General features: G+C 44.6%; 1 protein-coding gene across 4 annotated transcripts in view; it reads left to right on the top strand.

Moving 5' to 3' along the window:
• Positions 1 to 26,902, top strand: part of rhbdl1 (rhomboid, veinlet-like 1 (Drosophila)) — a 261,415-nt gene that overhangs the window by 142,426 nt on the left and 92,087 nt on the right. For 2 of the 4 annotated variants that reach the window (XM_080206154.1, XM_080206155.1), the window contains exons 3-4: positions 14,182 to 14,406; positions 21,527 to 21,675. In XM_080206154.1, coding sequence (XP_080062280.1) covers positions 14,182 to 14,406; positions 21,527 to 21,675 — 374 coding nt within the window. Of the gene's footprint in view, positions 1 to 14,158; positions 14,407 to 21,526; positions 21,676 to 26,902 lie in introns of all 4 variants that reach the window. The other 2 variants (XM_080206156.1, XM_080206158.1) reach the window with 1 other exon arrangement.

The raw sequence follows: 26,902 nt of genomic DNA, 5'->3' as shown, positions 1-26,902 counted from the left end.
AATTTATGGCCAATCAACCTAACCTGCACACCTTTAGAGTGTGGGAGGAAACCGGAGCACCGGGAGGAAACCCACGCAGGCATGGAGAGAATGTGCAAACTCCACACAGACAGTAATCTGAGGGTGGAATTGAACCCGGATCCCTGGCGCTGTGAGGCAGCAGTGCTAACCACTGTGCTACCATGCTGCCTTTGATTTACCCTACGTGAATTGCTCCCTGCATCATTGTGCCCTGGTTAGTTTGCCCATCCACCCTGCAGTCCTTATGCTCATCTACACAAACTGCAGGAATCTTAAACATGTTGGACAATTTCAGGGTCTCCTCCATTGATTCTGGGTTCCCATACCTGCCTCACACAGTCACATACCTAGCCTTGACTATGGACCAAAGTAGAAGTCCCTAGCATGTGGTGTGTGACTGCCTCCTGGAATAAAGTGCCCAAATAACATGTCTTTCTGTTATGCATCGCAGTGGCATCAACCCTAAGCCACAGTTCTTTGAGCTGCAGACACTTACTGCCAGTTTGGTTGCTGTGGGTCACACTGACATCCACCAGTGCCCACATGCAACAGCTGCAACACATCACCTTTCTGCCATTTTTATTTGATTAATAATTATTAATTGATAAATACAACTCAACTGTTACCTGTGGTTATATTTGGGTAGTTTCACTGGTTAAATTATAAATTTAATGCATTACTTGTATCTCCCCAGTTCAGGTTTAAAATACTGTCCTTCTGTGGAGGGATAGAATCTAAAGACTCTCCAACCAATCACCTACCTGCTCTCCAACTTAACTCCTATTAACACTCACCAGCTACTGGAGGCTGAAGAAAGTCACAAACAGCAGGACCTCCTTCCCCTTCACCTTCTTTGTCTCTACTAAGGACAAAGAACAAAGAAAATTACAGCACGGGAACAGACCCTTCGGCCCTCTAAGTCTGCACTGATCATGCTGCCCAACTAAACTAAAACCCCATACCCTTCTGAAGACCGTATCCCTCCATTTCCATCCCATTCATCTATTTGTCAAGACACCCCTTAAAAGTCATTACCGTATCTGCTTCCATTACGTCCCCCGGCAGTGAGTTCCAGGCTCCCACTGTGCTCTGTGTAAAAAACTTGCCTCATACATCTCCTTTAAACCTTGCCCTTAAACCTTTGCCCCCTAGTAATTGACTCTTCCACCCTAGGAAAAAGCTTCTGACTATCCACTCTGCCCATGCCTCTCATAATCTTGTAGACTTCTATCAGGTCGCCCCTCAACCTCCGTTGTTCCAGTGAGAACAAACCAAGTTTCTCCAACCTCTCCTCATAGCTAATGCCCTCCATACCAGGCAACGTCCTGAAAAGTTTTTTCTGTACCCTCTCCAAAGCCTCCGGATCTTTCTGGTAGCGTGGTGACCAAAATTGAACACTATATTCCAAATCTGGCCTAACTTAGGTTCTATAAAGCTGCAACGTGACTTGCCAGTTTTTAAACTGGCTGATGAAGGCAAGTATGCCGTATGCCTTCTTGACTGCCTTCTCCATCTGTGTTGCCACATTCAGTGACCTGTGTACCTGTGCACCCATATCCCTCTGCCTGTCAATACTCTTAAGGGTTCTGCCATTTACTGTATATTTCCTATCTCCATTATCTATCTGCATTAGAGCTTCCAAAATGCATTACCTCACATTTGTCCGGAAATGTGCTTTGTGCTCCCTTTTTGTGTGGTCACGAAACCTGTCTGCTTTTACAGAGAGCTGGCTAATCACACCCAAGTTGCCCCCACTAAGTCAGCTTCCTGCTGTAGTAACCAGTGATAGTAACTTGTAGTAATTGAGGCAACATATTTCAATTGACTTACAGATAACTGATAATGCCAGACAGCTTCTGGTAAATTAGGCTTTTTAAGCTGGAATTTTAAAGTTTTAAATCAGAGTCTGACTGTTAATCTGAATTATGCTTAGGTACTCAGGGCAGCATGGTGCACAGTGGTTAGCACTGCTGCCTCACAGTGCTAGGGACCCAGGTTCGATTGCCGAATTGAGTGACTGTGTGGAGTTTGCACATTCTCTCCGTGTCTGCGTAGGTTTCCTCTGGGTGCTCCGATTTCCCCCCACAGTCCGGAAGACGTGGTTAGGTGCATTGGCCGTGCTGCATTCTCCCTCAGTGTACCTGACCAGGTGACGGAATGTGACGACGAGGGGATTTTCACAGTAATTTCATTGCAGTGTTAACTTAAGCCTTCTTGCCACTCTAATAAATAAACTTTCAAACCTTACCTCCCTGAGATGAATCCTTTCAAAACAACTTTACTAAATACACTGACTGGAAATGGATATGCATTTGATTTTTCTTATAGGGTGGAGGAAGGAAAGAGCGGGTTCATAATGGTATGATGAATTCAGCAGGGGGTGGGAGAGTAATCACGCAGCTCATTCAACATGTGCCTTATCAACACACTTTCTAATTAGCTTGCCAGCATTTCCATAGCAACAGCCCACGGCTCTGTAGCTGTAACTATGGAAATCACGCCTGACCAATTGGAACATATGCTCTGAACTGATGCACTTGAATCATCTCTCGTATAATTGATGTCTGCATGCCTCCACTTTCTTCAGTCCTTCCAGTCTTGGTATATATCAGAAACACACAGGTTGGCATTCGCTGGCGAAGTCTGCAGTCAAATCAAATTCTCCTGTACATCCAGCCAGTTAAAGACAGCAGATTACGGTTAGAACGGAGAGCGTAGAAAAACTACAGCACAAACAGGCCCTTCGGCCCACAAGTTGCGCCGATGAAACCCATACCTACTAGGCTTACCGATAACCCTCAATTCTATTAAGTTCCATGTACTCATCCAGAAGTCTCTTGAAAGACCCTATTGAATTTGCCTCCATGACCACCAACGGCAGCCGATTCCACTCACCCACAGTTCTGGTGAACTGCCCAGATCTGCCTCAATATGTTGTTCTATGTATTTGTTTTTATTTTAAAAATCCAAAATAATTTGCAAACTATATTTACACTTCATGGAGCCAGAGGCCATTCTTTATTATTTGTGATAATCATTCTTTTTTATTTCCCCTGCTATACAATAAACCACAGGGTGGAAGGAAATAGCAAAAAGACTTGTGCAATTATAAGCCAGACTAACTTCAACAAACTCCTACCCCCTCCTTCCTTGTGTCCTTCTTCTACCCTGGGATGTTGGCATCACTGGCAAGATCAGCATTTGTTGCCCATCCCATATTTCCCTTGAATAATTGCTAGGCCATTTCAGAGGGCACTTGAGAGTCAACCACATCGCTGCAGGTCTGGAGTCACATGTAGGCCAGACCAGGTAAGGGCAGCAGATTTCCTTCCCCAGAGGACATTGGTGAATCAGGTGGGTTTTTACAAAAATCGTTAATGGTGACCATGACAACTATCAGTGAAACAAGCTTTATATTCCAGATTTATTAATGGAATTTAAATTCCACCAGACCATTCAGTTGGCCCTTGCAAATATTTGTACATTACCACCACGTCACCATCTGATTCGATTTGATTTGATTTATTATTGTCACGTGCATTGATATACAGTGAGAAGTATTGTTTCTTGCGCATTATAAGGGCAAAACATACCGTTCATAGAGAAGGAAAGGAGAGAATGCAGAATGTAGTGTTACAGTCATAGCTAGGGTGTAGAGAAAGATCAACCTAATGTGAGGAAGGTTCATTCAAAAGTCTGATGGCATCAGGGAAGAAGCTGTTCTTGGGTCGTTTGGTACGTGCCCTCAGACATTTATAACTTTTTCCCGATGGAAGAAGGTGAAAGAGGGAATATCCGGGGGTGTGTGAGGCCCTTAAATATGCTGGCTGCTTTTCTGAGGCAGCAGGAAGTGGAGACAGAGTCAACAGATGGGAGACTGGTTTGAGCTACATTCACAGCTTTTTGTAGTTTCTTGCTGTCTTGGGCAGAGCAGGAGCCGTACCAAGCTGTGATGCAACCAGAATGAATGTTTTCTACGGCGCATATGTAAAAGTTGATGAGAGTCATAGCTGACGTGCCAAATTTCCCTAGCCTTTTGAGAAAGTAGAGGCGTTGGTGGGCTTTCTTAACTATAGTGTTGGCATGGGAGGATCAAGACAGATTGATGGTAATCTGGACACCGAAAAACTTGAAGCTCTCAACCATTTCTACTTCGTCCCCATTGATGTAGACAGGGGCATGTTTTTCCTCAGTGCTTCCTGAAGTCGATGACCATCTCCTTCATTTTGTTGACAACTCTTCAACAGGACAAATCAGATTCAAAGCAGTTTAAGTATTGGATTAATTGTGTTAGAGGGAGAACACCGCTGGTAGGCACATTATGGTGAATAAAGTATTTGATAAATGGATGAGTTATAGATGTAAATGCTGTATGGCCCCAAAGGCATTATATTTCAGAATAATTAAAATAAACAGCTTATATCTGAACTTTCTTATACAAGCTACCATCACATATTCTCTCAGAGCAGATAGACAAAAATGACTTGATAGTCAACCCAAATCTGGGGTGTTTACAAAATTACAGGAACACTTGCCAGTAAATGGTTGCTGGCCTTCACAATGGATGGTTTTGGTGAATTCACCAAGTTCGTTTGGAGGTTGTCCTGGCTGCTCAATGTTCACATGTCAGTGGCATTATTGTCACAAATCCAATACAAAAACAGCTTATGACAGAGATAGAAATAGAGACCAAAGGGGTGCTTTTAACTCTATGTCATACAGAAGCCGAGTAGTTAACATGTCCTGGTTGGCTTCATTGATGAATCCCCACCTGCTTCCTAATTCTGAACTTGCCAATCTTAATTTTAACCTGTTATTCTGAGCAGGTGACAAAGTCACACATCTGAAGCTAACAGTGACCCTTTTAACTATGATGTGAAGATACTGGGGTGGGCACAGTAAGAAGTCTTACAACACCAGGTTAAAGTCCAGCAGATTAATTTGGTATCACAAGCTTTTGGAGTGCTGCTCGTTCATTATATGTAACTATGCAGATTGCACACGGATGATATCATTGATCTCTGCTGGTGCAGACATGATGGACCGAATGGCCTGCTTCTGTGCCACAACACTTCTGTGATTGCAATTATAATTCAAGGCCTGAATGGAGAAGCCATTATAACCTTCCACCAATGAAACACAGCCATTAGGATTAGGATTTTACACATGGCGCTGACAGTGAAAACAAAGTACATGCATTTATATAGTGCCCTCACAACCTCATTACACTCCACTTTACCACAGTTAAATACTTCTGAAGTGTAGTCACTGAGATATTGTAAACGATGTGACAGCCAGTGTCGCTGACAGGTCCCACAAACAGCAATGCAATAATGATCAGATAATCTCTTTTATTGGTGTTGGTTGAGAGATAAATATTGGTCGCAAGGAACTCCTCTGCTCTAAAGGTAAAAGCAAAGTACTGCGGATGCTGGAATCTGAAACAGAAACAAAATGCGGGAAAATCTCAGCAGGTCTGACAGCATCTGTAGAGAAAGAATAGAACCAGTGTTTCAAGCCTGGATGACTTTTTGTCAGAGATGAATGACCCTCTGGACTCTCTACTGCTCTGGTCTTCTTTGAAATAGGGCCTTGGGATCCTTTTACGTTCACTTGAGAAGACAGACTGTGCCTCGATTTAATGTCTCATCTGGAGGATGGTGCCTCCAACAATGTGGCACTACCTCAGTACTGCACTGGAGTGTCAGTCCAGACTTTGCACTGAAGTCTCTGAAGTTGAACTTGAATAGCAAGGATCAGAAATTTTCCCACTTGTACACTACTTGTAACAGGTATCTGAAACTGTCCCCATTACACATCGGATAAGTAGAGATCAGAACTTATCCTTCGATGTCAGATCCACAGGAACTGGAGATTATTCTCCCTTTAGGTGCAGAGATCAAAGACTAAGTACAAGTAGTTCTCATTCCATCCCATCAGGCTAGTCAGGATTTAGACTCACATCCTAGATATGAAAGGATACTGTCCTAAAAGTCTACACCAGTCATGTCCTTCCGAAAGGTGAAAAACTAACTGCAAAAGGATTATTGAAAAATTGTGGAGAGGCAGGTTCTGGAGAGAAGGATGGTAGAAGTGTTTAATTAGGATGTATCACAGTTTGCTGTGGCTCCTGCTCCGACCAAGATTGCAAGAAACTACAAAGGTTCGGGAACAAAGCTCTGTCCCTCACGCAAATCAGCCTCCCATCCATTCATTAGTGTGTAGGGGTGCATGGAGTCCTTGATTATGTGGCTGCGTTTCTGAGGCAGCGGGAAGTTAGACGGAGTCAATGGATGTACTTGTTCAGGCTGGTCGCAGAGGTTTTAAATACTAACTAATCTTCTGACTCTGTGCAGAACCTTAGGAGATTATCCGAATCCTCAGACTGACACTGCACGACTTTCTTTGATGGATTCTCCCACTTCAGTTTTTGCTTGTAAGCTGGGAGCAGGAGCACAGCCTTGTGGTCTGATTTACCAAACTGTGGGTGGGAGATGGAGCTGTAGAAATGTTTGATATTTGTGTAGCAGTGGTCTAGGATGTTTGGGCCTCTGGTGGAACAGGAGATGCATTGATGGTATCTTGGTAGCACGCTCTTGAGCTTAGCCTGATTGAAGTCCACGGCCTCGATGAACAAGACCTCGGGATGTTTCATCTCAAGGCTTTTTGTGGTGGTGTATATTTCATCCAGCAAGGTTTTCACATCCATGTGGGGTGGGATGTAAACTTCCGTCAGGATAACAGAGGTGAACTCCCGTGGAAGGTAGTAGAGGCAGCATTTTAACATCAGGCATTCTAGGTCTGGGGATCAGAAACTCATGATGTGGAGATGCTGGCGTTGGACTGGGGTAAACACAGTAAGAAGTCTCACGACACCAGGTTAAAGTCCAACAGGTTTATTTGATAGCAAAAGCCACTAGCTTTCGGAGCGCTGCTCCTTCATCCCACTCACCTGACGAAAGAGCAGCGTTCCAAAAGCTAGTGGCTTTTGCTATCAAATAAACCTGTTGGACTTTAACCTGGTGTTGTGAGACTTCTTACTGTGATCAGAAACTCACCAGTGTAGCTACATCTAGGCCCCGTGAGGTGTTGATTGGGAGGCAGACTCCATCTTCCCTAGCCTTGCCTGAGGCCGCTGTATGGTCCATTCAGTGGATTAAGAAGCTTTTTGGCTGTAGGGCACAGTCAGAGGAAGCAAGAGTGAGCTATATCCCTGAAACAGAGCACACAGCAGTCCCTCAGTTTTCTTTGGAAAGCAAGCTTGGCTTTAAGTTCATCTAGCTTATTTTCCAGGACATTTGCCAGGAGTCAGTTGGGGAGGGGGGCCTTGGGACCCCGTGGTTTCACTCTCACCTGCAGGCCTGCATGTTTTGCACATTTCCTGGAGTGACTGTTTCCTTCTGTGCCTGAGATACAGTCAGAGTAGTATGCAGTGTTAAGAGTATAGGTGCATCCAATGAATATAGGTGCGTTCTTTCTTTCTCCCCTATGTACTCCATGAAAGATACAGTTTGTCTGCATAGCGCAAGAAACAATACTTTTCATTGCATCCCAAGACACATGACAATAATAAATCAAATCAAATCAGGATGCTGTGGCCATTATGAATGAGGGATGGCTTTGATTGACCAAGTCATCTTTTCCCACCTGCCAATTTAATGTTTGTGGAAGAGGAATGGTCAAGGGTGTGAGTTAATGTTGTGCTGACACAGAGCACTGTCAGACCAAAATGTGTGTCAGTTTATGTTGTCAGATTAAGACAGTAATATGTTGTAAAATCATGTAAAAATGCTCAATGTAACTGCCTTGCAGATATTGTCAGAGAAAAGCTTTGCAAATGGGCTCATAATGTTGCTCATAACTTTCCATGACAGATGTAAAGAATAAGAGATTCTAAAGCAGCTGAACATTGCTGTTAAATGGAGAGTGAATGTGAAGGCAGTTTGAGAAATTAGTATACTGTATATCATATCTGGTATTTATTCTTGGGACTGGAAGTGGGGGAATGGGGGGTGCGGTGGGGTGGGGGCAGGGGGATGGGGGTTGGTGCTGGTGCTCGGCCTACTGTTTAATGACATAGATTTCCCGCATTGCTTACAGCACCAGAGGATCACGTTTTACCTGCTCTCCCTGGTCTAGACGGGATAGTAATGGCCTCAAAGTTGATGTCCTGACCTTCCACTTTGTTTACACTCACCAATCCACTCACCCACATTTTATTCAGGGCCAGGGATCAATATTCCCGCCTGAGGGAACTTTGTAACAGTATGCACATCACAATCCTATGATAGATATAGGACCACAGCATTATTTCAACACATCAATTTCTAAAGCATTTGCAACACCCATTGCTATCTAGCATTGAGTAGTCTGATCAAAGATACTTGCTAGAGTTCGTAGACATTTACAAACAACACAAAGTTATGGGCAACTTTGTGGCCAGAATTTAACTGGCACGCCCACCCCGATTCCGGGGGTGGGTGAGGCTTGGAGAACGGCATTCTCCATTGGCCTCAGGCTGGATTGTATGAACCTCGGGCGGTCATGCCGGTAAAATTCCACCCTGTATGTCAGAGAGTCATAGAGATGTACAGCATGGAAGCAGGCTCTTCGGCCCAACTGGTCCATGCTGTCCAGTTTTGAATAATAAGCTAGCCAATTGCCCACATCGGGCCCATATCTTCTATACCCATCTTACCCATGTAACTGTCTAAATGCTTGGTACATTATTCATATCTTCCTTTGTGAAGGCTGAAGCAAAGTACGAATGTAACTCCTCGGCCATTTCTTTATTCCCCATTATGAATTTTCCTGTTTCTGACGGTAAGAGACCTACTTTTGTTTTTATTCATCTTTTTCTCTTTACATACCTATAGAAACTTTTACAATCAGTTTTTATGTTTCCCACCATGCTTTGTGTGACACCATTGTTTCTTTATTTTCGTGGCATGTGACTGCTCTGACCTGCCCCTCAAATTCTTTTCAAGCCCCCTGGCCTGTCTGATCTTACATTCCAGGCCAGTTACCCCCTCGCCTCTTGGGAATAACTTTTCCAGTGGCTCTGGGTTCAGAGCGGCTGCAATTCTGACCTCTCTGCCTGGACTGGCTGCCTGTGTTCACCTGAATTACATTACTGAGGCTGGGCCCATCAAAGTGGTTCAGGCCGCTTGGTGGGGACGTCTATTTATTTATTTATTAGTGTCACAAGTAGGCTTACATTAACACTGCAGTGAAGTTACAATGAAAATCCCCGAGTGGCCACACTCCGGCACCTTTTCGGGTACACTCAGAGAGAATTTAGCATGGCCAACCCACCTAATCAGCACATCTTTCAGGACTGTGGGAGGAAACTGGAGGACCTGGAGGAAAGCCACGCAGACACGGGGAGAACATGCAGACTCCGCACAGACGCTGACCCAAGCCGGGAATCGAACCTGGGTCCCCGGTGCTGTGAGGCAGCAGTGCTAACCGCTGTGCCATTGTGCCACCCCAATAAATTATCAATGCCTTGGCCAGGAATTGAACCCGGGTCAACTGCTTGGAAGGCAGCAATGCTCACTGCTATACCACCATTGCTACTTACATGGGCCAGTGGCGCGATTGCACTGTCTGCTGCCTGTCCAAAGTCTCCCTGAACGTAAAATCCACACCACAGTGGAGCCATTTTTAACTTTGCCACTCGGGTAAAACTAATGGAATGAAAACTGGGGCAGGTTCTCCAATGGGAGACTCCAAGCCGGCGACACATGACCCCTAATTTGTACACCGTGTCCCACCTTGGGTCAGAAGTCGCCAAGGTTACGCTGTCACCCCTAAAGCTCAAATTCTGACCTGAAAACCTCCAGTCAATTTGACTCCAAAGTCAAATAAGAAGTGCTGCTTTGTTGTCTGCGTGCGATGGATTATCTCAGCGAGGCGCTAATAACACAAGGTGGGGCTGACAGCAGAATTTAAAACCCATCGATTCTGCGAGCGTAAATAAGAAATCTGAGAAGCGACTTAAAATCACAAGTGACTATGGCTCGCAATTTTCGATTTGTAGCTAGTATGAAGCAAAATTCAGATCCCAGTAGGACGTTACTGGCAATTTAATTTGCAGGCTGGAAACTATTGGATGCCTTCCAACTAAATTTGTTGCCAATGGCAGGTGATAGATAGTGAAAGCTACCACATGATTCCTCAACAACACGGCTGGTAGACAGTGAGTAATTAATGACTGCAGTTATGTAAGGAGAGCTGGAATCTGACGCCCCAGAGGGTTGTGTTTGTTATTCTGACATTTGCAAATAACACTGTTTGACTTTGTATGCCCTGTGTGACACCATACACTATCTGCAATCAAAGAGGGTAGGAATCCTTGGTTAATCCTCTCAAGATCTAACCAATTAGATGGAGGATTTGAAAAACACTGAAGCCATAGTTGCGTACACGGATTCTGGCATTCCATTTTAAGATGCTTTGAGGATAAAATGTTTCTTGCACAGCGTGGAGCTAACACAATTGTGTCTCTGTCTTCCTCCAAGACCCTGGTGTCAGAAGTGAATGTTAATGCAAATAGAAAAACATTGTAAAACGAAATCCCCACTCGAGAGAACATTTAGACATTTGGTCACTCTTAAAAGTAAAGGTTCGACCATCTCTCTGTTGTTAGCTCCAGGGTCAAAATTTTATGCTCTCTGCCCCCTCCCACCCTCGCCAAGTGGTTCCAAGGTGGGACGGAGGTGGGGAAAGGGTGCATAACATTGCATATACAGGTTTCTCTCCAGGATCCCAACCCAGACACAATTTGCCACTTAGGACCTTTTCCTAGGACTGTAGTGGTTCAAGAAGGCACCACCTTCTGAAGATTAACTAGGGATGAGCAATAAATGCTGGCTTAGCCAGTGTTGCCCACATCCCATAAATGAATAAAAAATATCCCTCATGTCACCTCGTTAGCCACTCACCGAGTATCCAGTACAGCAAGACCTCAGTAGCCATGTGAAGATGAAAGATAACAAACTGCTAACAATCTAAGACAGCTCTGATGCCCATATGTTTGTTGACTTTCAAAGTTTGTAAATCTCCACAAGTGCTTAATCACTCTTAAGCAAACAAGCTTCTATTCAAACCCTGCATCAAAGATAGTTAATTCTTTAATAGACTCTTTTAACTGCCAAATGGCCCTCTGCTGGGATAATTGTAGCTCAACCAAACATTCAAAATGACAACATAATATCCCTTCGGAAGACATAAACAAAGAGCTCTATAGAAACTGCATGAACAAATGCTAACTGTTTTTCTAACCTACACCAGATGACCTGTCAATCAAAGCAGTACAATTGGGTTTTCTTTTTAACTCTCACTGACAATATTGCCTTTTAAGAACATAAGCCCATAAGAAATAGGAGCAGGAGTAGGCCATCTAGTCCTTTGAGCCTGCCCTGCCATTCAACAAGATCATGGCTGATCTGAAGTGGCTCAGTTCCACTTTCCCGCTTTCTCCCCATAACCCTTAATTCCCTTGTCTGTCAAAAACCTATCTACTCGTGACTTAAATATATTTAGCGAGGTAGCCTCCACCACTTCAACGGGCAGAGAATTCCAGAGATTCACCACCCTTTGACTGAAGAAGTTCCTCCTCAACTCTGTTCTAAACTGCCACACCCCCCCCCCCCCCCCCTGCTTATCTTGAGGCTGTGCCCTCTAGTCCTGCTGTCCTTTCTGAGCGGGAAGAATCTCTCTACCTCTACCCTATCCATCCCTTTCATTATCTTATACGTCTCTATAAGAACCCCCCTCATCTTTCTAAACTCCAATGAGTACAGACCCATGTTTTAATGTTTAAAGGGCAGGGCATTTCAAAAACTTCAGATCACAGCATTCAAACACATCTGATCCACCAGATTGTTACTCAAGAGTTTTCATAACTACTCCGTCCCACACTGTAGGTTAAGAACAAACAAAAACCAAACAAAATTACAGCGCAGGAACAGGTCCCTCAGCCTGCCAAGCCTGCACTGAGCATGCTGCCCAACTGAACTAAAACCCCCTACTCTTCCAAATACCATATCCCTCTATTCCCATCCCATTTATGTATTTGTCCAGACGCTTTTGACAAATACATGAGGCCCTTGAGGTTCTTAAGGTCCTTGCAATGCCCAGAATGGGTTCTGATTGAACGCAGCACTACGTCCTAATGACTGTGCAAAGTTTGGGATTCCTGCCAGTGGGAATCACAACCTTCAAGATCCTCGGTGTGGTATCTGTTAGGAACAGTGTGGGGGGGAATTTTCACCTTTGGGTCGCGACCACTGTTCTAAAAGGTATGTGGAGTCTTCCCAGTTCCACAAACATCCGGTCCTTAGAGCATGAAGGGGTCATTCAACACGAGGTCCTGCTCAGTATTCTACTTCCTTGCGACTGCCAGCTTAGGGCATCGGTTTTCTCTGTTGAGGTTGGATTGTGGCGAGTCTGATTTTGATTTTGATTTGATTTATTATTGTCACGTATTAACATACAATGAGAAGTATTATTTAAAAGATAAAAGCAAATTACTGCAGATGCTGGAATCTGAAACCAAAAGAGAAAATGCTGGAAAATCTCAGCAGGTCTGGCAGCATCTGTAAGGAGAGAAAAGAGCTGACGTTTCGAGTCCAGACGATGAGTTCAGCTTTGACAAAGGGTCAACTGGACTTGAAATGTCAACTCTTTTCTCTCCTTACAGATGCTGCCAGACCTGCTGAGATTTCCAGTGTTTCCTGTTTTGGGAGAAGTATTGTTTCTTGCGTGCTATATGGACAAAGCATACCGTTCATAGAGAAGGAAATGAGCGGGTGCAGAATGTAGTGTTACAGTCATACCTAGGCTGTAGAGAAAGATCAACTTAGTGCAAGGTAGGTCCATTCAAAAGTCTGACAGCAGCAGGAAAGAAGCTGTTCTTGAGTTGGCCGGTACGTGACCTCAGACTTTTATATCTTTTTCCTGACAGAAGAAGGTGGAAGAGAAAACGCACGGGGTGCATGGGGTCTTTAATTATGCTGACTGCTTTTTCAAGGCAGCGGGAAGTTAGGCAGAGTGAATGGATGGGTGGCTGGTTTGTTTGATGGATTGGGCTACATTCAAAACATTTTGTAGTTTCTTGCGGGCAGAGCAGGAGCCATACCAAGCTGTGATACAACCAGAAAGAATGCTTTTTATGGTACATCTGTAAAAGTTGGTGAGAGTCGCAGCTGATGTGCCAAATTTCCTTAGTCTGAGAAAGTAGAGGCGTTGATGAGCTTTCTTAACTATAGTGTCGGCCTGGGGGGAACCAGGACATGTGATCTGGACCCCTAAAAAACATGAAGCTCTCGACCATTTCTACGTTGCCCCATTATGTAGACAGGAGCATGTTCTCCACTACACTTCCTGAAATTGATGACTATCTTCTTTGTTTTGTTGACACTGAGGGAGGGATTATTGTTGCTGCACCAGTTCACCAGATAACAGTTTCTCCCAAATGAAATACTCATTCAAATAAGTCATGAAAAGTTATATTCAAAAAATGTACTTCCAACATGTGTTGAAGTGAGTGGGTGTTCACATTTGTTTGTGGGGGTTGTGGGATGATGTTTAAACAGATATGAACACCAATTTGGTTGGCGTCTGCACATGCGCATTTTGTGTATTTGTTCTGCCGTATGTGTCTTCATGTGGGTGTCAGCCTGAGGTACATATGTGGACACCAGTCTGGTGAGTCTCTGTACATGTCAGTCTGGGATGCACATGTATGTGTAATGGTGTGTTATTTCCCTGCCAATCTGGTATGTATGTGTGTGTGTGTCAGTCTGGCATGCACACAAGTGTGTCATTCTGCTGAGTATACATACATATATTGGCCTGATGTGCAAGGGTGAATATGTCAGTATGATGTGTGCATGTAAATCTGGAGTGCACATGTGTCCAGCAGCATGCAGGTATATTAGTATACTGTGTACATGTGCATACGTATGTCAGTCTGCTGTGTGTTTGTTTGTATCAGCCTGCTGTGCACGTGTGTATCAGTCTGTTAGGCGCATGCGTGCATCAGTCTGATGTGTGCATGTGTGCCGGCATGTCAGCCTGGTGCGGATTTTTCTGATGTTTCTTTGTGATTTTGTGTTCGCTATTTTCACAGGCCCCCTTCATCTCTTGTTGCAGATGAGCAGCAAGCGCTCAAGCAGCTTCCGACGAGCGATATCCAATGGACACCGGAACCTGCCACGTGAATTCCTGCTCGACGAGCCCGGACTTACATTCTACAAACGCTTAGTGAGGCACGTGGCGTACGAGATCCTGCCTTGTGAGGTGGACAGACGCTGGTACTACAGCCAGTATCGAGGCTGCCCACCACCTCTCTTCATGACGGTCCTCACTATCATTCAGGTTAATATCCAGTTTGATTCAATCTGCCAAAATATTTGTTCTTCCTTTGTTCATTAGAATCCTACTTGCAGTTTTTTTTAAAGTTTATTTACTAGTCACAAGTAAGGCTTACATTAACACTGCAATGAAGTTACTGTGAAATTCCCCTTGTCATCACACTCCGGCGCCTGTTTGGGTCAATGCACCTAACCAGCACGTCTTTCAGACTGTGGGAGGAAACCGGAGCACCCGGAGGAAACCCATGCAGACATGGGGCGAGAACATGCAGACTCCACGCAGACAGTGACCCAAGATGGGAATCGAACCTGGGTCCCTGGGGCTGTGAGGCAGCCGTGCTAACCATTGTGCTACTACATTCTAAGTTTCATAATGAAAACAGCAAGCTCCAGGAAATGACTCCCAAGAGCCATTGCTATTGAATCCTGTAATCCTCTCACTGTTCCACGTGTAAAGTGAAAAATCCAACCTTTCTTTAAATGCAACAACTATGGTTGTATTGGGTGAAATTAATTTTTCCTGGTGTGTAAATCAGATACCTTAGGCCCTGAATTTACTGGCACACCCGCCCTGGATCTTGGCCTCAGGTGGGATCTTATGAGCCTTGAGTGGATGTGCCGGTAACATTCTAGCCATGGGCCGCAATTTTCCCACAAGTGTCATAACGACAAGATAACCAGAGCGATCCGTGCCAGCACGGTCCAGCCCACAATCGCCACACACCTAGTTCCCTTTTGGGAGAGTGGTGAGTGGGAGGGGTGGGCCCTAAACATGCCAGTGAGGCTGGCTCAAAGTGAATGGGTGCCATTCTGGAAAGACCAATCAACCTCATGGTGCACTGGGAGATTTCCTCCCTCCCTCCCATGGACACCGGCGCACCACCCTTCCATCCCCCACCAGCTGCATGTTTCCCCACACCTTCCCTGACACGGATCACCAGCATCAGGGCGTTTGAACCCATCCAATGGGTTCCCCTTCATGACTCTGACATGCGCCCTTTATGTTGCCCCCTGCAAAGCCCCCACCATCATAGGTCCCGCCCCCCCCCCCCCTCCTTGGTACTGCCCCAGCATCCTGGCAGTGTCGAACTGGCACTGCCAGTGTGCTAAGCGTGCATTACCATGGTGCCAGGTAGGCACTGCCAGGTGGGCATTGCCCAACCATGTTCCTGACCACCCGGGGCCTTCAATGACCTCGGGACTACCCCCCCCCCCCCCACCACCCCCACCTCCCCCCGTGTGGCCATCACGCCTGGTTTCTGCCAGTGGAGACCAGTAATGACTCTCAACATGCTCACGCTGCACCCAAAGGCCTGAAGATCCCAGACACTGGGAGAATCCGACAGGCTAAGCATATTTAAATGCTACTTTAAGAATGCTAATTGGGTGCAGACCACTTTGAGCTAATTGAAAGGGACCAGAACCTTGGCATTGGGCATGAAATCAATTGTTAGACTATTTTCCGGGGACTGCGCCAGGCACAGCAAGGTGGGAAAATTGTTCCCGTAGGAAAAGAAAATACGTAGAACAAGCAAAAACCAGTCCAAACTCCCCATGTTTTGTCATCATTTCATGCAGTCATAAAATCCACACCAAAGGTAATTAAATATTAAATAAATTAAATTAAATAATTAAGGCAGCACAGTGGCACAGTGGTTAGCTCTGCTGCCTCACAGCGCCAGGGACCCAGGTTCACCTCTGGCCTTGCACGTTCTCCCTGTGTCTGCATGGGTTTCCTCCAGGTGCTCCGGTTTCCTCCCACAGTCCAAAGATGTGCCAATTAGGCCACTATGATTGGCCATAGTGAACTGCCCCTTAATGTCAGGGGGATTAGGAGGGTAAATAGATGGGGTTGCGGGGATAGGGATTGTTGTCGGCGCAGGCTCGATGGGCCAAATGGCCTCCTTCTGCACTGTAGATTCTATGATTCATCTGTGAAATGGGAGATATCAACAGGTGCTTAATTATCGAGCCACAGAAGAGTAAAGTCCTCCCTTCCCACATACAAAGCTGTTTGTTGGTAACCGTTTATAATAACAGTAGTTAGTAATTGCAAATCAATCAGGTGCGATTCAAGGGCCAGAATTTATTTACAAGAGATTTTTTTTCTTATCTATAGATTGGTTCCAAAAATGTAAATAGGGCTAAGTTCCTGCCAGGAACCAGCTCTTGCAATCGGTTGTAATGAACAGGCTGTTGGCAGAGAAGCCTGGGCGAGATGTCCAATCGTTAAATATGTGATAGATTTTGTTGTCATCTCTATGGAGTTTGTCTGATGCTGTGGTGATGGAGGGGGAATGGGGGGAGATTGGAATATAGCCAGCCTGCATTACAGTTTAAAAAAATGTAAATCTTATTTAAGAGCTTAGGTGATAGCACAGAATTAACATGGTAATACTAAAATAATGTCTGACATTTGATTCGTCTTAATACAGTTTATTTTGACATCTTTTTTTTTGTTATTCATCTGTGGAATGTAAGCATCATTGGCAAGGTCAGGATTTATTGCCCATCCCTAATTGCCCTTGAAAAGGGGGCGTTGAGCTGTATCCTTGAACTGCTGCAATCCATCCATCATAAACTGTTTCGATATAGCTGAGTAGCTTTCTCAGCCATTTCTGTGGGCAGTTAAGAGTCAACCACATTTATTGTGAGTCTGGAATCACATATTGGTTCATCTAGGACGCCAGGATTCCTTCCCTCTCGTACACTAGTATTGGATTTTATTTTTAAAACAATTCGGTTGTTATACGGTCACCATCACTGATGCAAGCTTTTTTTATTCCAGGTTTATTTAATTAACTGAATTTAAACTCCACAGGTGCCATGGTGAGATTTGAACTCGCGTTTCCAGATTATTTAAAGTTTATTTATTAGTGTCACAAGTAAGCTTACATTAACACTGCAATGAAGTTACTGTGAAAAATCCCCTAGTCGCCACACTTTGGCGCCTGTTCGGGTACACTGAGGGAGAATTTAGCACGGCCAATGCACCTAACCAGCACATCTTTCAGACTGTGGGAGGAAACCCATGCAGAGAGCATGCAGACTCCATGTAGACAGTGACCCAAGCCGGGAATTGAACCCAGGGCCCTGGCACTGTGAGGCAGCAGTGCTAACCACTGTGCAACTGTGTAGTCCCATCTTCAAGCTAACTCGCTTTAAACAAGTCTTTTTCCCTCACAGCGATGCATGGTGGAGTTTGCCCTAAGAAGTTTTGTTTTATTCTCAAATTGGAAAATTTATTTTGATAGGAAGGATAACAGATACAGTGGTTATCGTGGACAGACATCAAACTACATTAAACATAGGGTGGAATTTTACCGGCATGTCTGCCTGAGGTTCGTACAATCCCACCCGGGGCCAATAGAGAATGCCATTCCCTGAGCCTCGCCTGCTCCTGGAATCGGAATGGGCGTGCTGTTAAAATTCCGGTCAAAGTGCCTATCATTTAAAGTGAAAAAATATGCTGGAAGTAAACAACACATGTCAGCCCTATGAACTTTTCAAAACCTCAAACCCTGACATTTGAATGGCATGGAGATGATTCACGGGACGTTTAATCAAAAGAGCTTTAAGGCTTCATTTCTAAGTTACATTGTTTTGGTTTCATTTTGTTGAATTTACCTCACTGATTATAATTGAGTCAATGTTGTACTGAAATTATTTGCCAACCAAATTAAGTACTGGCCTAAAACAGGATGGATTAAACTATTGTGAAGTTTTTCTTCTGATGATGATTTTTGTAACAATGTGAGGAGATGCAAAAGCAAAGAAAATTATCTTATAAAGCAACTCATTAATATCAACAAAAACTGGTGGTAAAATATCCCAAGACACTTCACAGGTGTTGCCAAACAAAATTTTCCCAATGAAGAAGAGGTTAGTCAAAGCAATACATTTCAAGGAGATTCTTGAAGGAGGAAAGAGAGGCAGAGGCATTTAGGAAGGAGATTCCAGAGTTTAGGGCCTTGGCAGTTGTTCGACCCAATTGTCTGTCCCTCTGCTGTAGCTACATTTGCGGGCGAGTGTCTCTGGAGAGGGAGGATGTGGTGGTCCAAGGGCACTGTTGAAGCTTTCCATGTTCGCTGGGCACCACAGGGGCTGGGGCGTGTTATCAACCCCTTTAATCACATTTTAGTTTGATGTTTTTTAAGTTTCCTTTCTACTTTGTCTTTTGATTTGGCCCGTTTCCTTCTTTTTGGGGGATTGCCCCTTTTAATTTATCCCTCAGTTAATTTGATTTAGTTTAATTGTTTTGCCAAAAAGATTGACAGCTGAAGTCTTGGTTACCTGTGGAGGGGTCATTAAAATCAGAGTGTTCAAGAGGTCAGAGTAGAGGAGCGATGACAGAGGGCTGTAGGCATGGAGGAGAATTTTTAAAATTCATTTATGGGATGTGGACTTCGCTGGCTAGGCCTGCATTTGTTACCCATCCCTAATTACCTTTGACAAGGTGGTGGTGAGCTGCCTTTTGATTTGATTTGATTTGATTTATTATTGTCACACGTATTAGTATACAGTGAAAAGTATTGTTTCTTGCGCGCTATACGGACAAAGCATACTGTTCATAGAGAAGGAAAGGAGAGCGTGCAGAGTGTAGTGTTACAGTCACAGCTAGGGTGTAGAGAAAGATGCTGTGGTACATATGGTGCGGGCACATCCACAGCGCTGTAAGGGAGGGAGTTCCAGGATTTTGATCCAGTGACAGTGAAGGAATGATGATATTTTTCCAAATCAGGATAGTGGAAGGGAATGTCCAGGTGGTAATGTTTCTTTGTGTCTGCTGCCTTTGCTCTTCTAGATGGTAGTGGTGGTGGGTTTGGAAGGCACTGCCTGTGGAGCCTTGGTGAGTTGCTGCTGTGTATCTGAGTTAGTGAGAGGTGAGGCTGTTTTAAAATGAAGATGAAGATGTTAAAATTGAATCATTACTTACACAGCTAATGTGGCTCAGTTAGCGCAGGGGTGACAGGTCAACAGGCTTGATGCGGATTAAGACAATGGCAGCAGGGTTTTGGGTGGGCCTCAAGATTTCTTGGGGTAGAATGTGGGGGGGTGGGGGTGATGGGGAGCAGGGGCGAATAGTCAAGTCCGGAGGTAACAATGGTAGGGGTGAGATTTTCAGAAACCCTCTGGGGATCCCAAAATATTTTGCAACCAACGGATTCCTTCTGTTGGGTGGCAAGGTGGCACAGTAGTTAGCACTGCTACCTCACAGCCCCAGGGACCCAGGTTCGATCCCTGGCTTGGCTCACTGCCTGTGTCAAGTCTGCACATCCGCCTTGTGTCTGCGTGGGTTTCCCCTGGGTGCTCCGGTTTCCTCCCACAGTCCAAAGATGTGCGGGTTAGGTGCATTGACCATCCTAAATTGCTTGTTAGTGTCCCAGGATGTGCAGGTTAGTGGGATTAGTGGGATAAATATGTGGGGTAACAGGGATAGGGCTTGCATGGGATTGTTGTTGGTGCAGACTCGATGGGCCGAGTGGCCTCTTTCTGCACTGCAGGGATTCTATGATTTCTGGAATGTGCAGGGTTAATTGTGACTTTGTGTTGAAATGTGAAATGTTGGTGGTGATCCAGCCAGCTGTTGTACAACTCTCCTTAATTTCATTTGCAAAGAATGGACAGCCAAGCTGATATTGCCCATTTTACATTATCATTCACTGTTAAAATAACCTCCACTGTTTCTGTTGGAGGAGCTGCAGCCAGTGTGGACATCAAAATTCCGTCAACAGCAAATTAGATGGATTACCAATTAAACTGTTTTAATATTGCTGGTTGAGGTAGGAAAGTTGACCCAGACAAAGGAAGAGGTCCCTGCTCTTCATCATTGTATATGAGCAGGAAGACAATTTCTAACTGAGCCTACGAACGTTTTTGCTTATTCATTCGTGGAACTTGGGCATTACTGGGACTTAATACTTATCCCTAGTTGCCCTTGTTCAGAGGGCAGCTGAGAGCCGCACAGTGGCACAGTGGTTAGCATTGCTGTCTGAAAGCGCCAGGGACCCAGATTCATTTCCAGCCTCGGGTCACTGTCTGTGTGGAGTTTGCACATTCTCCCCATGTCTGCATGGGTTTCCTCCAGGTGCTCTAGTTCCACACACAGTCCGAAGATGTGCAGGTTAGGTTGATTAGACATGCTAAAATTGCCCCTTAGTGTCAGAGGGATCAGCAGGGGTTGTTGTCAGTGCACCTCAATGGGCCGAATGACCTCCTTCCACACTGTAAGGATTTACGATTCAACCACACTGCTGTGGCTCTGGATGCACATGTTGGCCAGACCAGGTAAGGATGGCAGATTTCCTTCCCTAAAGGGACATTAGTGAACCAGATGGATTTTTGCGACAATCAACAATGGTTTCATGGTCATCAGTAAATTCTTAATTCCAGACGTTTTTTATGGAATTCAAATTCCACTGTCTGCTGTAGCAGGACATTCGCTGAGTTTCTGGATTAATGCCTAGTGATAATACCACTAGACCATCGCCTCCCCCTATTATAATAGGTCCATATGGGGTAGCGATGTGTGGAAGATTCAGTTTACAAAACAGAAATAAAAAAAGCCTGGGAACAAATCCCCTTTTTACTAAAGAGTGGAATATGGCATGAAGAAAAATGTAAATATATAAAAGTAAAGTTTATTTATTAGTCACAAATAAGGCTTACATTAACATTGCAATGAAGTTACTGTGAAACTTCTCTAGTTGCCACACTCTGGCACCTGTTCCGGTCAATGCACCTAACCAGCATGTCTTTCAGATTGTGGGAGGAAACCAGAGCAGCCGGAGGAAACCCACGCAGACACAGGGAGAACGTGCAAACTCACACAGACAGTGACCCAAGTTGGGAATTGAACCCAGGTCCCTGGCGTTGTGCCACCGTGCCACCCATATATAAAGGAATTAAGTAACTTCCAAAGGAAAACAATCTTGAGATATGATTGATTTTCTACAAAAAGAAAATTTCCATTTATTTCGAAGAAGTTATTGTCCTACTCTTAGCAATTTGCCATTTTTTGTAACCTGGGCTTTGCAAGCTGCTGGTAGAATTTGTTGAGGTTTCCTGTGAGTACAGACCGAGTGAATTGAATACTAATTTTTTAAATGATATTTCTCTTCCAGATTGTTATTTTTATCTGCTATGGAGCCATGCTAAATAAGTGGGTTTTACAAACCTATCACCCCGACTACATGAAGAGTCCTCTGGTCTATCATCCTGGATATAGGGCTCACGTTTGGAGGTTCTTCACCTATATGTTCATGCATGCTGGGTAGGTTGGCCAGATTTTAATCTGTATCTTGACTTGAATTGTGCAAAACAAATGGTAAAACCTTGATTATAGTTAGAACCAGAGGAATGACATTCATGCCTATTGTTAAAGGGTTTTATTTAAAGTAAGCTGGAACACCAGAAAGTTAACCGCAATTCCACCAGAAACCACAAGTGGTCAGATGATACCAGATAGATCTTGACTTTGCGATAGTGTAACACATGTGAAAAGTAGCAGGGCAGTTCACATTAACTCACATCCCAATCCTGTTTTTTGTTGGTTCAATGAAAATTACTTTTGTCCGAGCTCCCCGAGCCACTAGACACACTGCTGCTCACTTAAGTGGCCATACAGTGATCTGGTCCTATAAGTGTACGGTGGGTAAAAATCATCCCCCACTCCTCACCAGTGACATTATCAGGTTCACACCCACAGAAAGGGGCAGGGAAGATCCAAAATCATGAACCCGTCAGTGAAAACTGTGGCTTCCAGATCTTGAACCCCCGCTGGCATTCACACGGATGGTGAGCGTGGGCTCCAGAACGCCCCCTCAATCTGGGTTTGGGCATATTTCCAATGCATGTCAGGGGCGAGAGATTTCGACACAGAATTGAGGGACCTAAGGCTGATTTTATCAACATCGAATGTGAAGTGAATTTCGTCCCCTTTGTGTAGCAAATGGAGAGGATGTCCTGAATAAATACACAGTGTTCACTTAACATTATATAGGTAAGGGAGGAACAGTACGTGTTCGTGTGGGGACATGGTGGCACAGTGGTTAGCACTGCTGCCTCACAGTGCCAGAGACCCGGGTTCGATTCCTGGCTTGGGTCACTGTCTATGTGGAGTTTGTACGTTCTCCCCATGTCTGTGTGGGTTTCCTCTGGCAGCTCTGGTTTCCTTCCAAAGGTGTGAAGGTTAGGTGGATTGGCCATGTTAAATTGACACCAGTGCCAGGAAGACTAACAGGGTAAATATATGGGGTTACAGGAATAGGGTTTGAGTGAGATTGTGGTTGGTGCAGATTCGATGGGCCAAATGGCACCGTAGGGATTCTATGGGTGAAAATCCTGAGGAAACTGTTTGTGATGAGCCTATATCACACATACACAATTATTTGCAGTCCAATAACATTCTGATGTAAGGTTCAGGTAATGATCGATTACTTTAACGGTTGGTAATTGAAAATCCTTCTTCCTGGCAGTAGCTGGGTTGGAACAGAATCATGATGCATCAGCATTATAGTTCCATTGGAAACATATCTTTGTTCTCAAGGGAGAAATACTTCCAAACGTGCTCTGTATCTGCATTCAGACAATTACCTTGTACATGGAAAGTGAACAACAACGACACGCAGAGTTTAACAATTTGCTCTGCAGCTTTCACAAGTATTCTGTGTAGGGGTTAGGTTTGTTCCAAAGAGTTGACATTATAAATCTGGAGGGCCGCAGATATCAGCATGTGCCACATGATTGTTCACCCATTAACCTGGGCTTGCCGGTACGCAGATTCCTTGATATGTACTCCCACCATTTCAGCCTTGACATGGGGAGCGCTTCTTTGTAAAATGTATGCCGTACGTAAATAAGAATATCCTTCATACTTTTAAATTGCAATTGGTAAGGACAAATGTCACAGGCTGGTGCAGTCGTCTTCAAACATACGAATTACGACACCTGGGTCCAATTTACCATTTCAGCTCATGGCCAGAGCAGGGGAGTAATGGCAGATTGCTTGCTGGGTCGAACATGTCAAAAACAGCAACCAGGACCAAGTCAGGACTTGCCAACTAAGATTGAAACATATTCTGTTGCTCCCATGTGGGCCAAGAGGAGGAGGAATGCTTACATTGTGCTGGGGGCTGGGGTGCTGGGACCTTGGAGGTGCTAGTGAGTGATGGCGGGATGAGGATCACAGGGTTATATCACAGGGGAGGGCTTAGAGATAAGAGCGGGGTTGATAGCAAGGGCAGATGGGTGGCTCTCAGCTGGTCCTCCACTTCCTGATGCTGGGTCCTTTTGAAGGAAGGACCCCGTAGAATCTTAGATGATGACCACCAATGCACCCACTATTCCTAGGGCCACTTCTTTGAGGACTCTGGGATGTAAATTATCAAGCCCTGTGGATTTATTAGCCTTCAATCCCATCAATTTCCCAAAACCATTTCTCTATTAATGCTGATTTCCTTCAGTTCCTCCCTCTCGCTAAATCCCGTGTCCCCAACATTTCTGACGTTATTTGTGTTCTCCTTCATGAAGACAGAGCCAAAGTATCCACTTAGTTGGTCAGCCATTTCTTTGCTTCCCATAATAAATTCCCTGTTTCTGAGGGACCTACATTTGTCTGCACCAATCTTTTTCTCTTCACATACAAATAGAAACTTTTACATTCATTTTCTTTGTTCACTGCAAGCTTACTCTCAGACTCTGTTTTCCCTTTCTTAATCAATCCTTGGTCCTTGTTTGCCAAATTCTAAATTGTTTCCAATCCTCAGGTCTGTTGTTTTTTTCTGGTCAATTTGTACACTTCTTCCTTGGATGTAATTTCCCTTATAAGTCATGGTTTGGCCACCTTTCCTGAGTTACTTTAGCGCCAGACAGGAATATACAATTGTTGCAGTTCACCTATGCGCCATCTGAATATTTGCCATTGCTTATCCACCATCATCTCTCTAAGTGACGTTTCCCAATCCATCATAGACAATTCGTGCCTCATACTATCATAGTTTCCTTCATTAAGATTCAGGACCCTTGTCTCAGAATCAATTACATCACTTTCCATCTTGATGGAAGAAAGTTCCCCAAGGGGTCTCACAAAACTAGGTTGCCAATTATTCCTTCTCATTACACTATACCCTGTCTAGAGTGACTTGTTCTCCAGTTGGTTTCTCAATATATTGGTCCAGAATACCACCCTATACACGCTCCAGGAAATCCACCTCTACGGTATTGTGACTAATTTGATTTGCCCAATCTATATGCAGATTGAAGTCATGCGTAATTACAGATGTTCTTTATCGCATGGTCTGATAGGACTGAGTCAGCACGACTTTGTCAAGGGGAGATCACGTATGACAAATTTGTTACGGCTCTTTGAGAAGCTAACAAGGAAATGAGATAAAGGAGACCCAGTGGATGTGATTTATTTAGATTTCCAGAAGGCCTTTGACAAGGCGCCGCAGAGGTGACTGTTAAATAAGTTAAGAGCCCATGGTGTTAAGGATAAAATCCTGCCATGGGTATAGGATTGGCTGACTGGCAGAAGGCAGAGAGTGGTGATAAAGGGGGCTTTTTCAGAATGGCAGCCGGTGACTAGTGGTGTGACTCAGGGGTTAGTGCTAAGAGCACAACTTTTCACAATATACATTAATAATTTGGATAAAGAACTGAAGGTTGAAAAGTTTACAGATGATACAAAGATATGTAGAGGGACAGGCAGTATTGAGGAAGCAGGAGGGGCTGTAGAAGGACTTGGACAAGCCAGAAAAGTGGCAAAGAAGCGGCAGATGGAATATAATGTGGAAAAGTGTGAGGTTAAGTACTTTGGAAGGAGGAATGGAGGGATAGACTATTTTCTAAATGGGAAAATCCTTAGGAAATCAGAAACACAAAGGGACTTGTGAGTCTTTGTTCAAGGTTCTCTTAAGGTTAACGTGCAGGTTCAATTGGCAGTTAGGAAGGCAAATGCAATGTTAGTATTCATGTCGAGAGGGCTAGAATACAAGAGCAGGGTTGTATTCTAGAGTACAAGAGCAGGGTTCTGAAGCTGTATAAGGCTCTGGTTAAACCCCATTTGGAGTATTGTAATCAGTTTTGTTACTAAGGAAGGATGTGCTGGCCTTAGAAAAGATCTACAGGTGGTTCACAATAATGATCCCTGAAATGAAGAGCTTGTCGAATGAGGAATCGTTGAGGACTCTGGGTCTGTACTTGTTGGAGTTTAGAAAGATGAGGGGAGACATTATTGAAACTTACAGGATACTGCAAGGCCTGGATAGAGCAGACGTAGAGAGGATGTTTCCACTAGTAGGACAAACTTGAACCAGATGGCACAACCTCAGAATCAACCCGCGTCTTAAAAATATTTAGCGAGGCAGCCTCCACCACTTCAACGGGCAGAGAATTCCAGACATTCACCACCCTTTGAGTGAAGAAGTTCCTCCTCAACTCCGTTCTAAACCGCGCCCCCTTTATCTTGAGGCTGTGCCCCCTAGTCCTACTATCCTTTCTGAGCGGGAAGAGTCTCTCCACCTCTATCCTATCCATCACATTCATCATCTTATACGTCTCAATGAGATCTCCCCTCATTCTTCTAAACTCTAACGAGTACAAGCCCAATTTATTCAGCCTCTCCTCATAGCTCAACCCCCTCAACTCCGGCATCAGCCTAGTAAACCTCCTCTGCACTCCCTCCAAGGCCAAAATATCCTTGCGTAAGTACGGCGACCAAAACTGCACACAGTACTCCAGCTGCAGCCTCACCAATGCCCTATACAGCCGCAGCAAGACCTCCCTACTTTTATATTCAATCCCCCTCGCTATGATGCCAGCATCCCATTCGCCTTCCTGACCACCTGCTGCACCTGCAGGCTGGGTTTTTGCGACTCATGCACAAGGACCCCGAGGTCCCTCTGCACCGTCGCCTGCTGCAGTTTTTCGCCACGTAAGTAATAGTCCTTCCTACCATTATTCCTACCAAAGTGGACCACCTCAGGGTTATGGAGAGAGGGCGGGAATGTGGAACTGAGCCACGACAGATCAGCCATGATCTTATTGAATGGCGGGGCAGGCTCGAAGGGCTAGATGGCCTACTCCTGCTCCTATTTCTTATGTTCTTATGTTCTTAAACCAGAGATGAGGAGGAGTTTCTTCAGCCAGAGAATGGCGAACCTTTGGAACTCTTTGCTGCGGAAGACTGTGGAGGCCTAGTCATTGAGATTGTCTTTAAGACAGAGATAGATAGGTTCTTGATTAATAAGGGGATGAGAAAAGGGCAAGAAAATGGGGATGAGAAAAATTTCAGCCATGATTAAATGGCGGAGCAGACTCAATGGGCCGAGTGGCCTAATTCTGCTCCTATGTCTTATGGTCTTATGATTTTTTAATTTCCTGTTTAATGCCATTTCCAGCATCAACACTACAGTTTGGGGGACTAGATACAATCCTCTATCATTTTTTGCCCCTTAGTGTCTCTCAGCTCTACTCAGACAGATCCCACATCATCAGAG

Source organism: Carcharhinus amblyrhynchos, chromosome 18 (assembly GCF_965287045.1).
Source record: "Carcharhinus amblyrhynchos chromosome 18, sCarAmb.v2.hapA, whole genome shotgun sequence".
NCBI lineage: Eukaryota > Metazoa > Chordata > Chondrichthyes > Carcharhiniformes > Carcharhinidae > Carcharhinus > Carcharhinus amblyrhynchos.
This window is presented reverse-complemented; position numbering and strand designations above follow the sequence as displayed.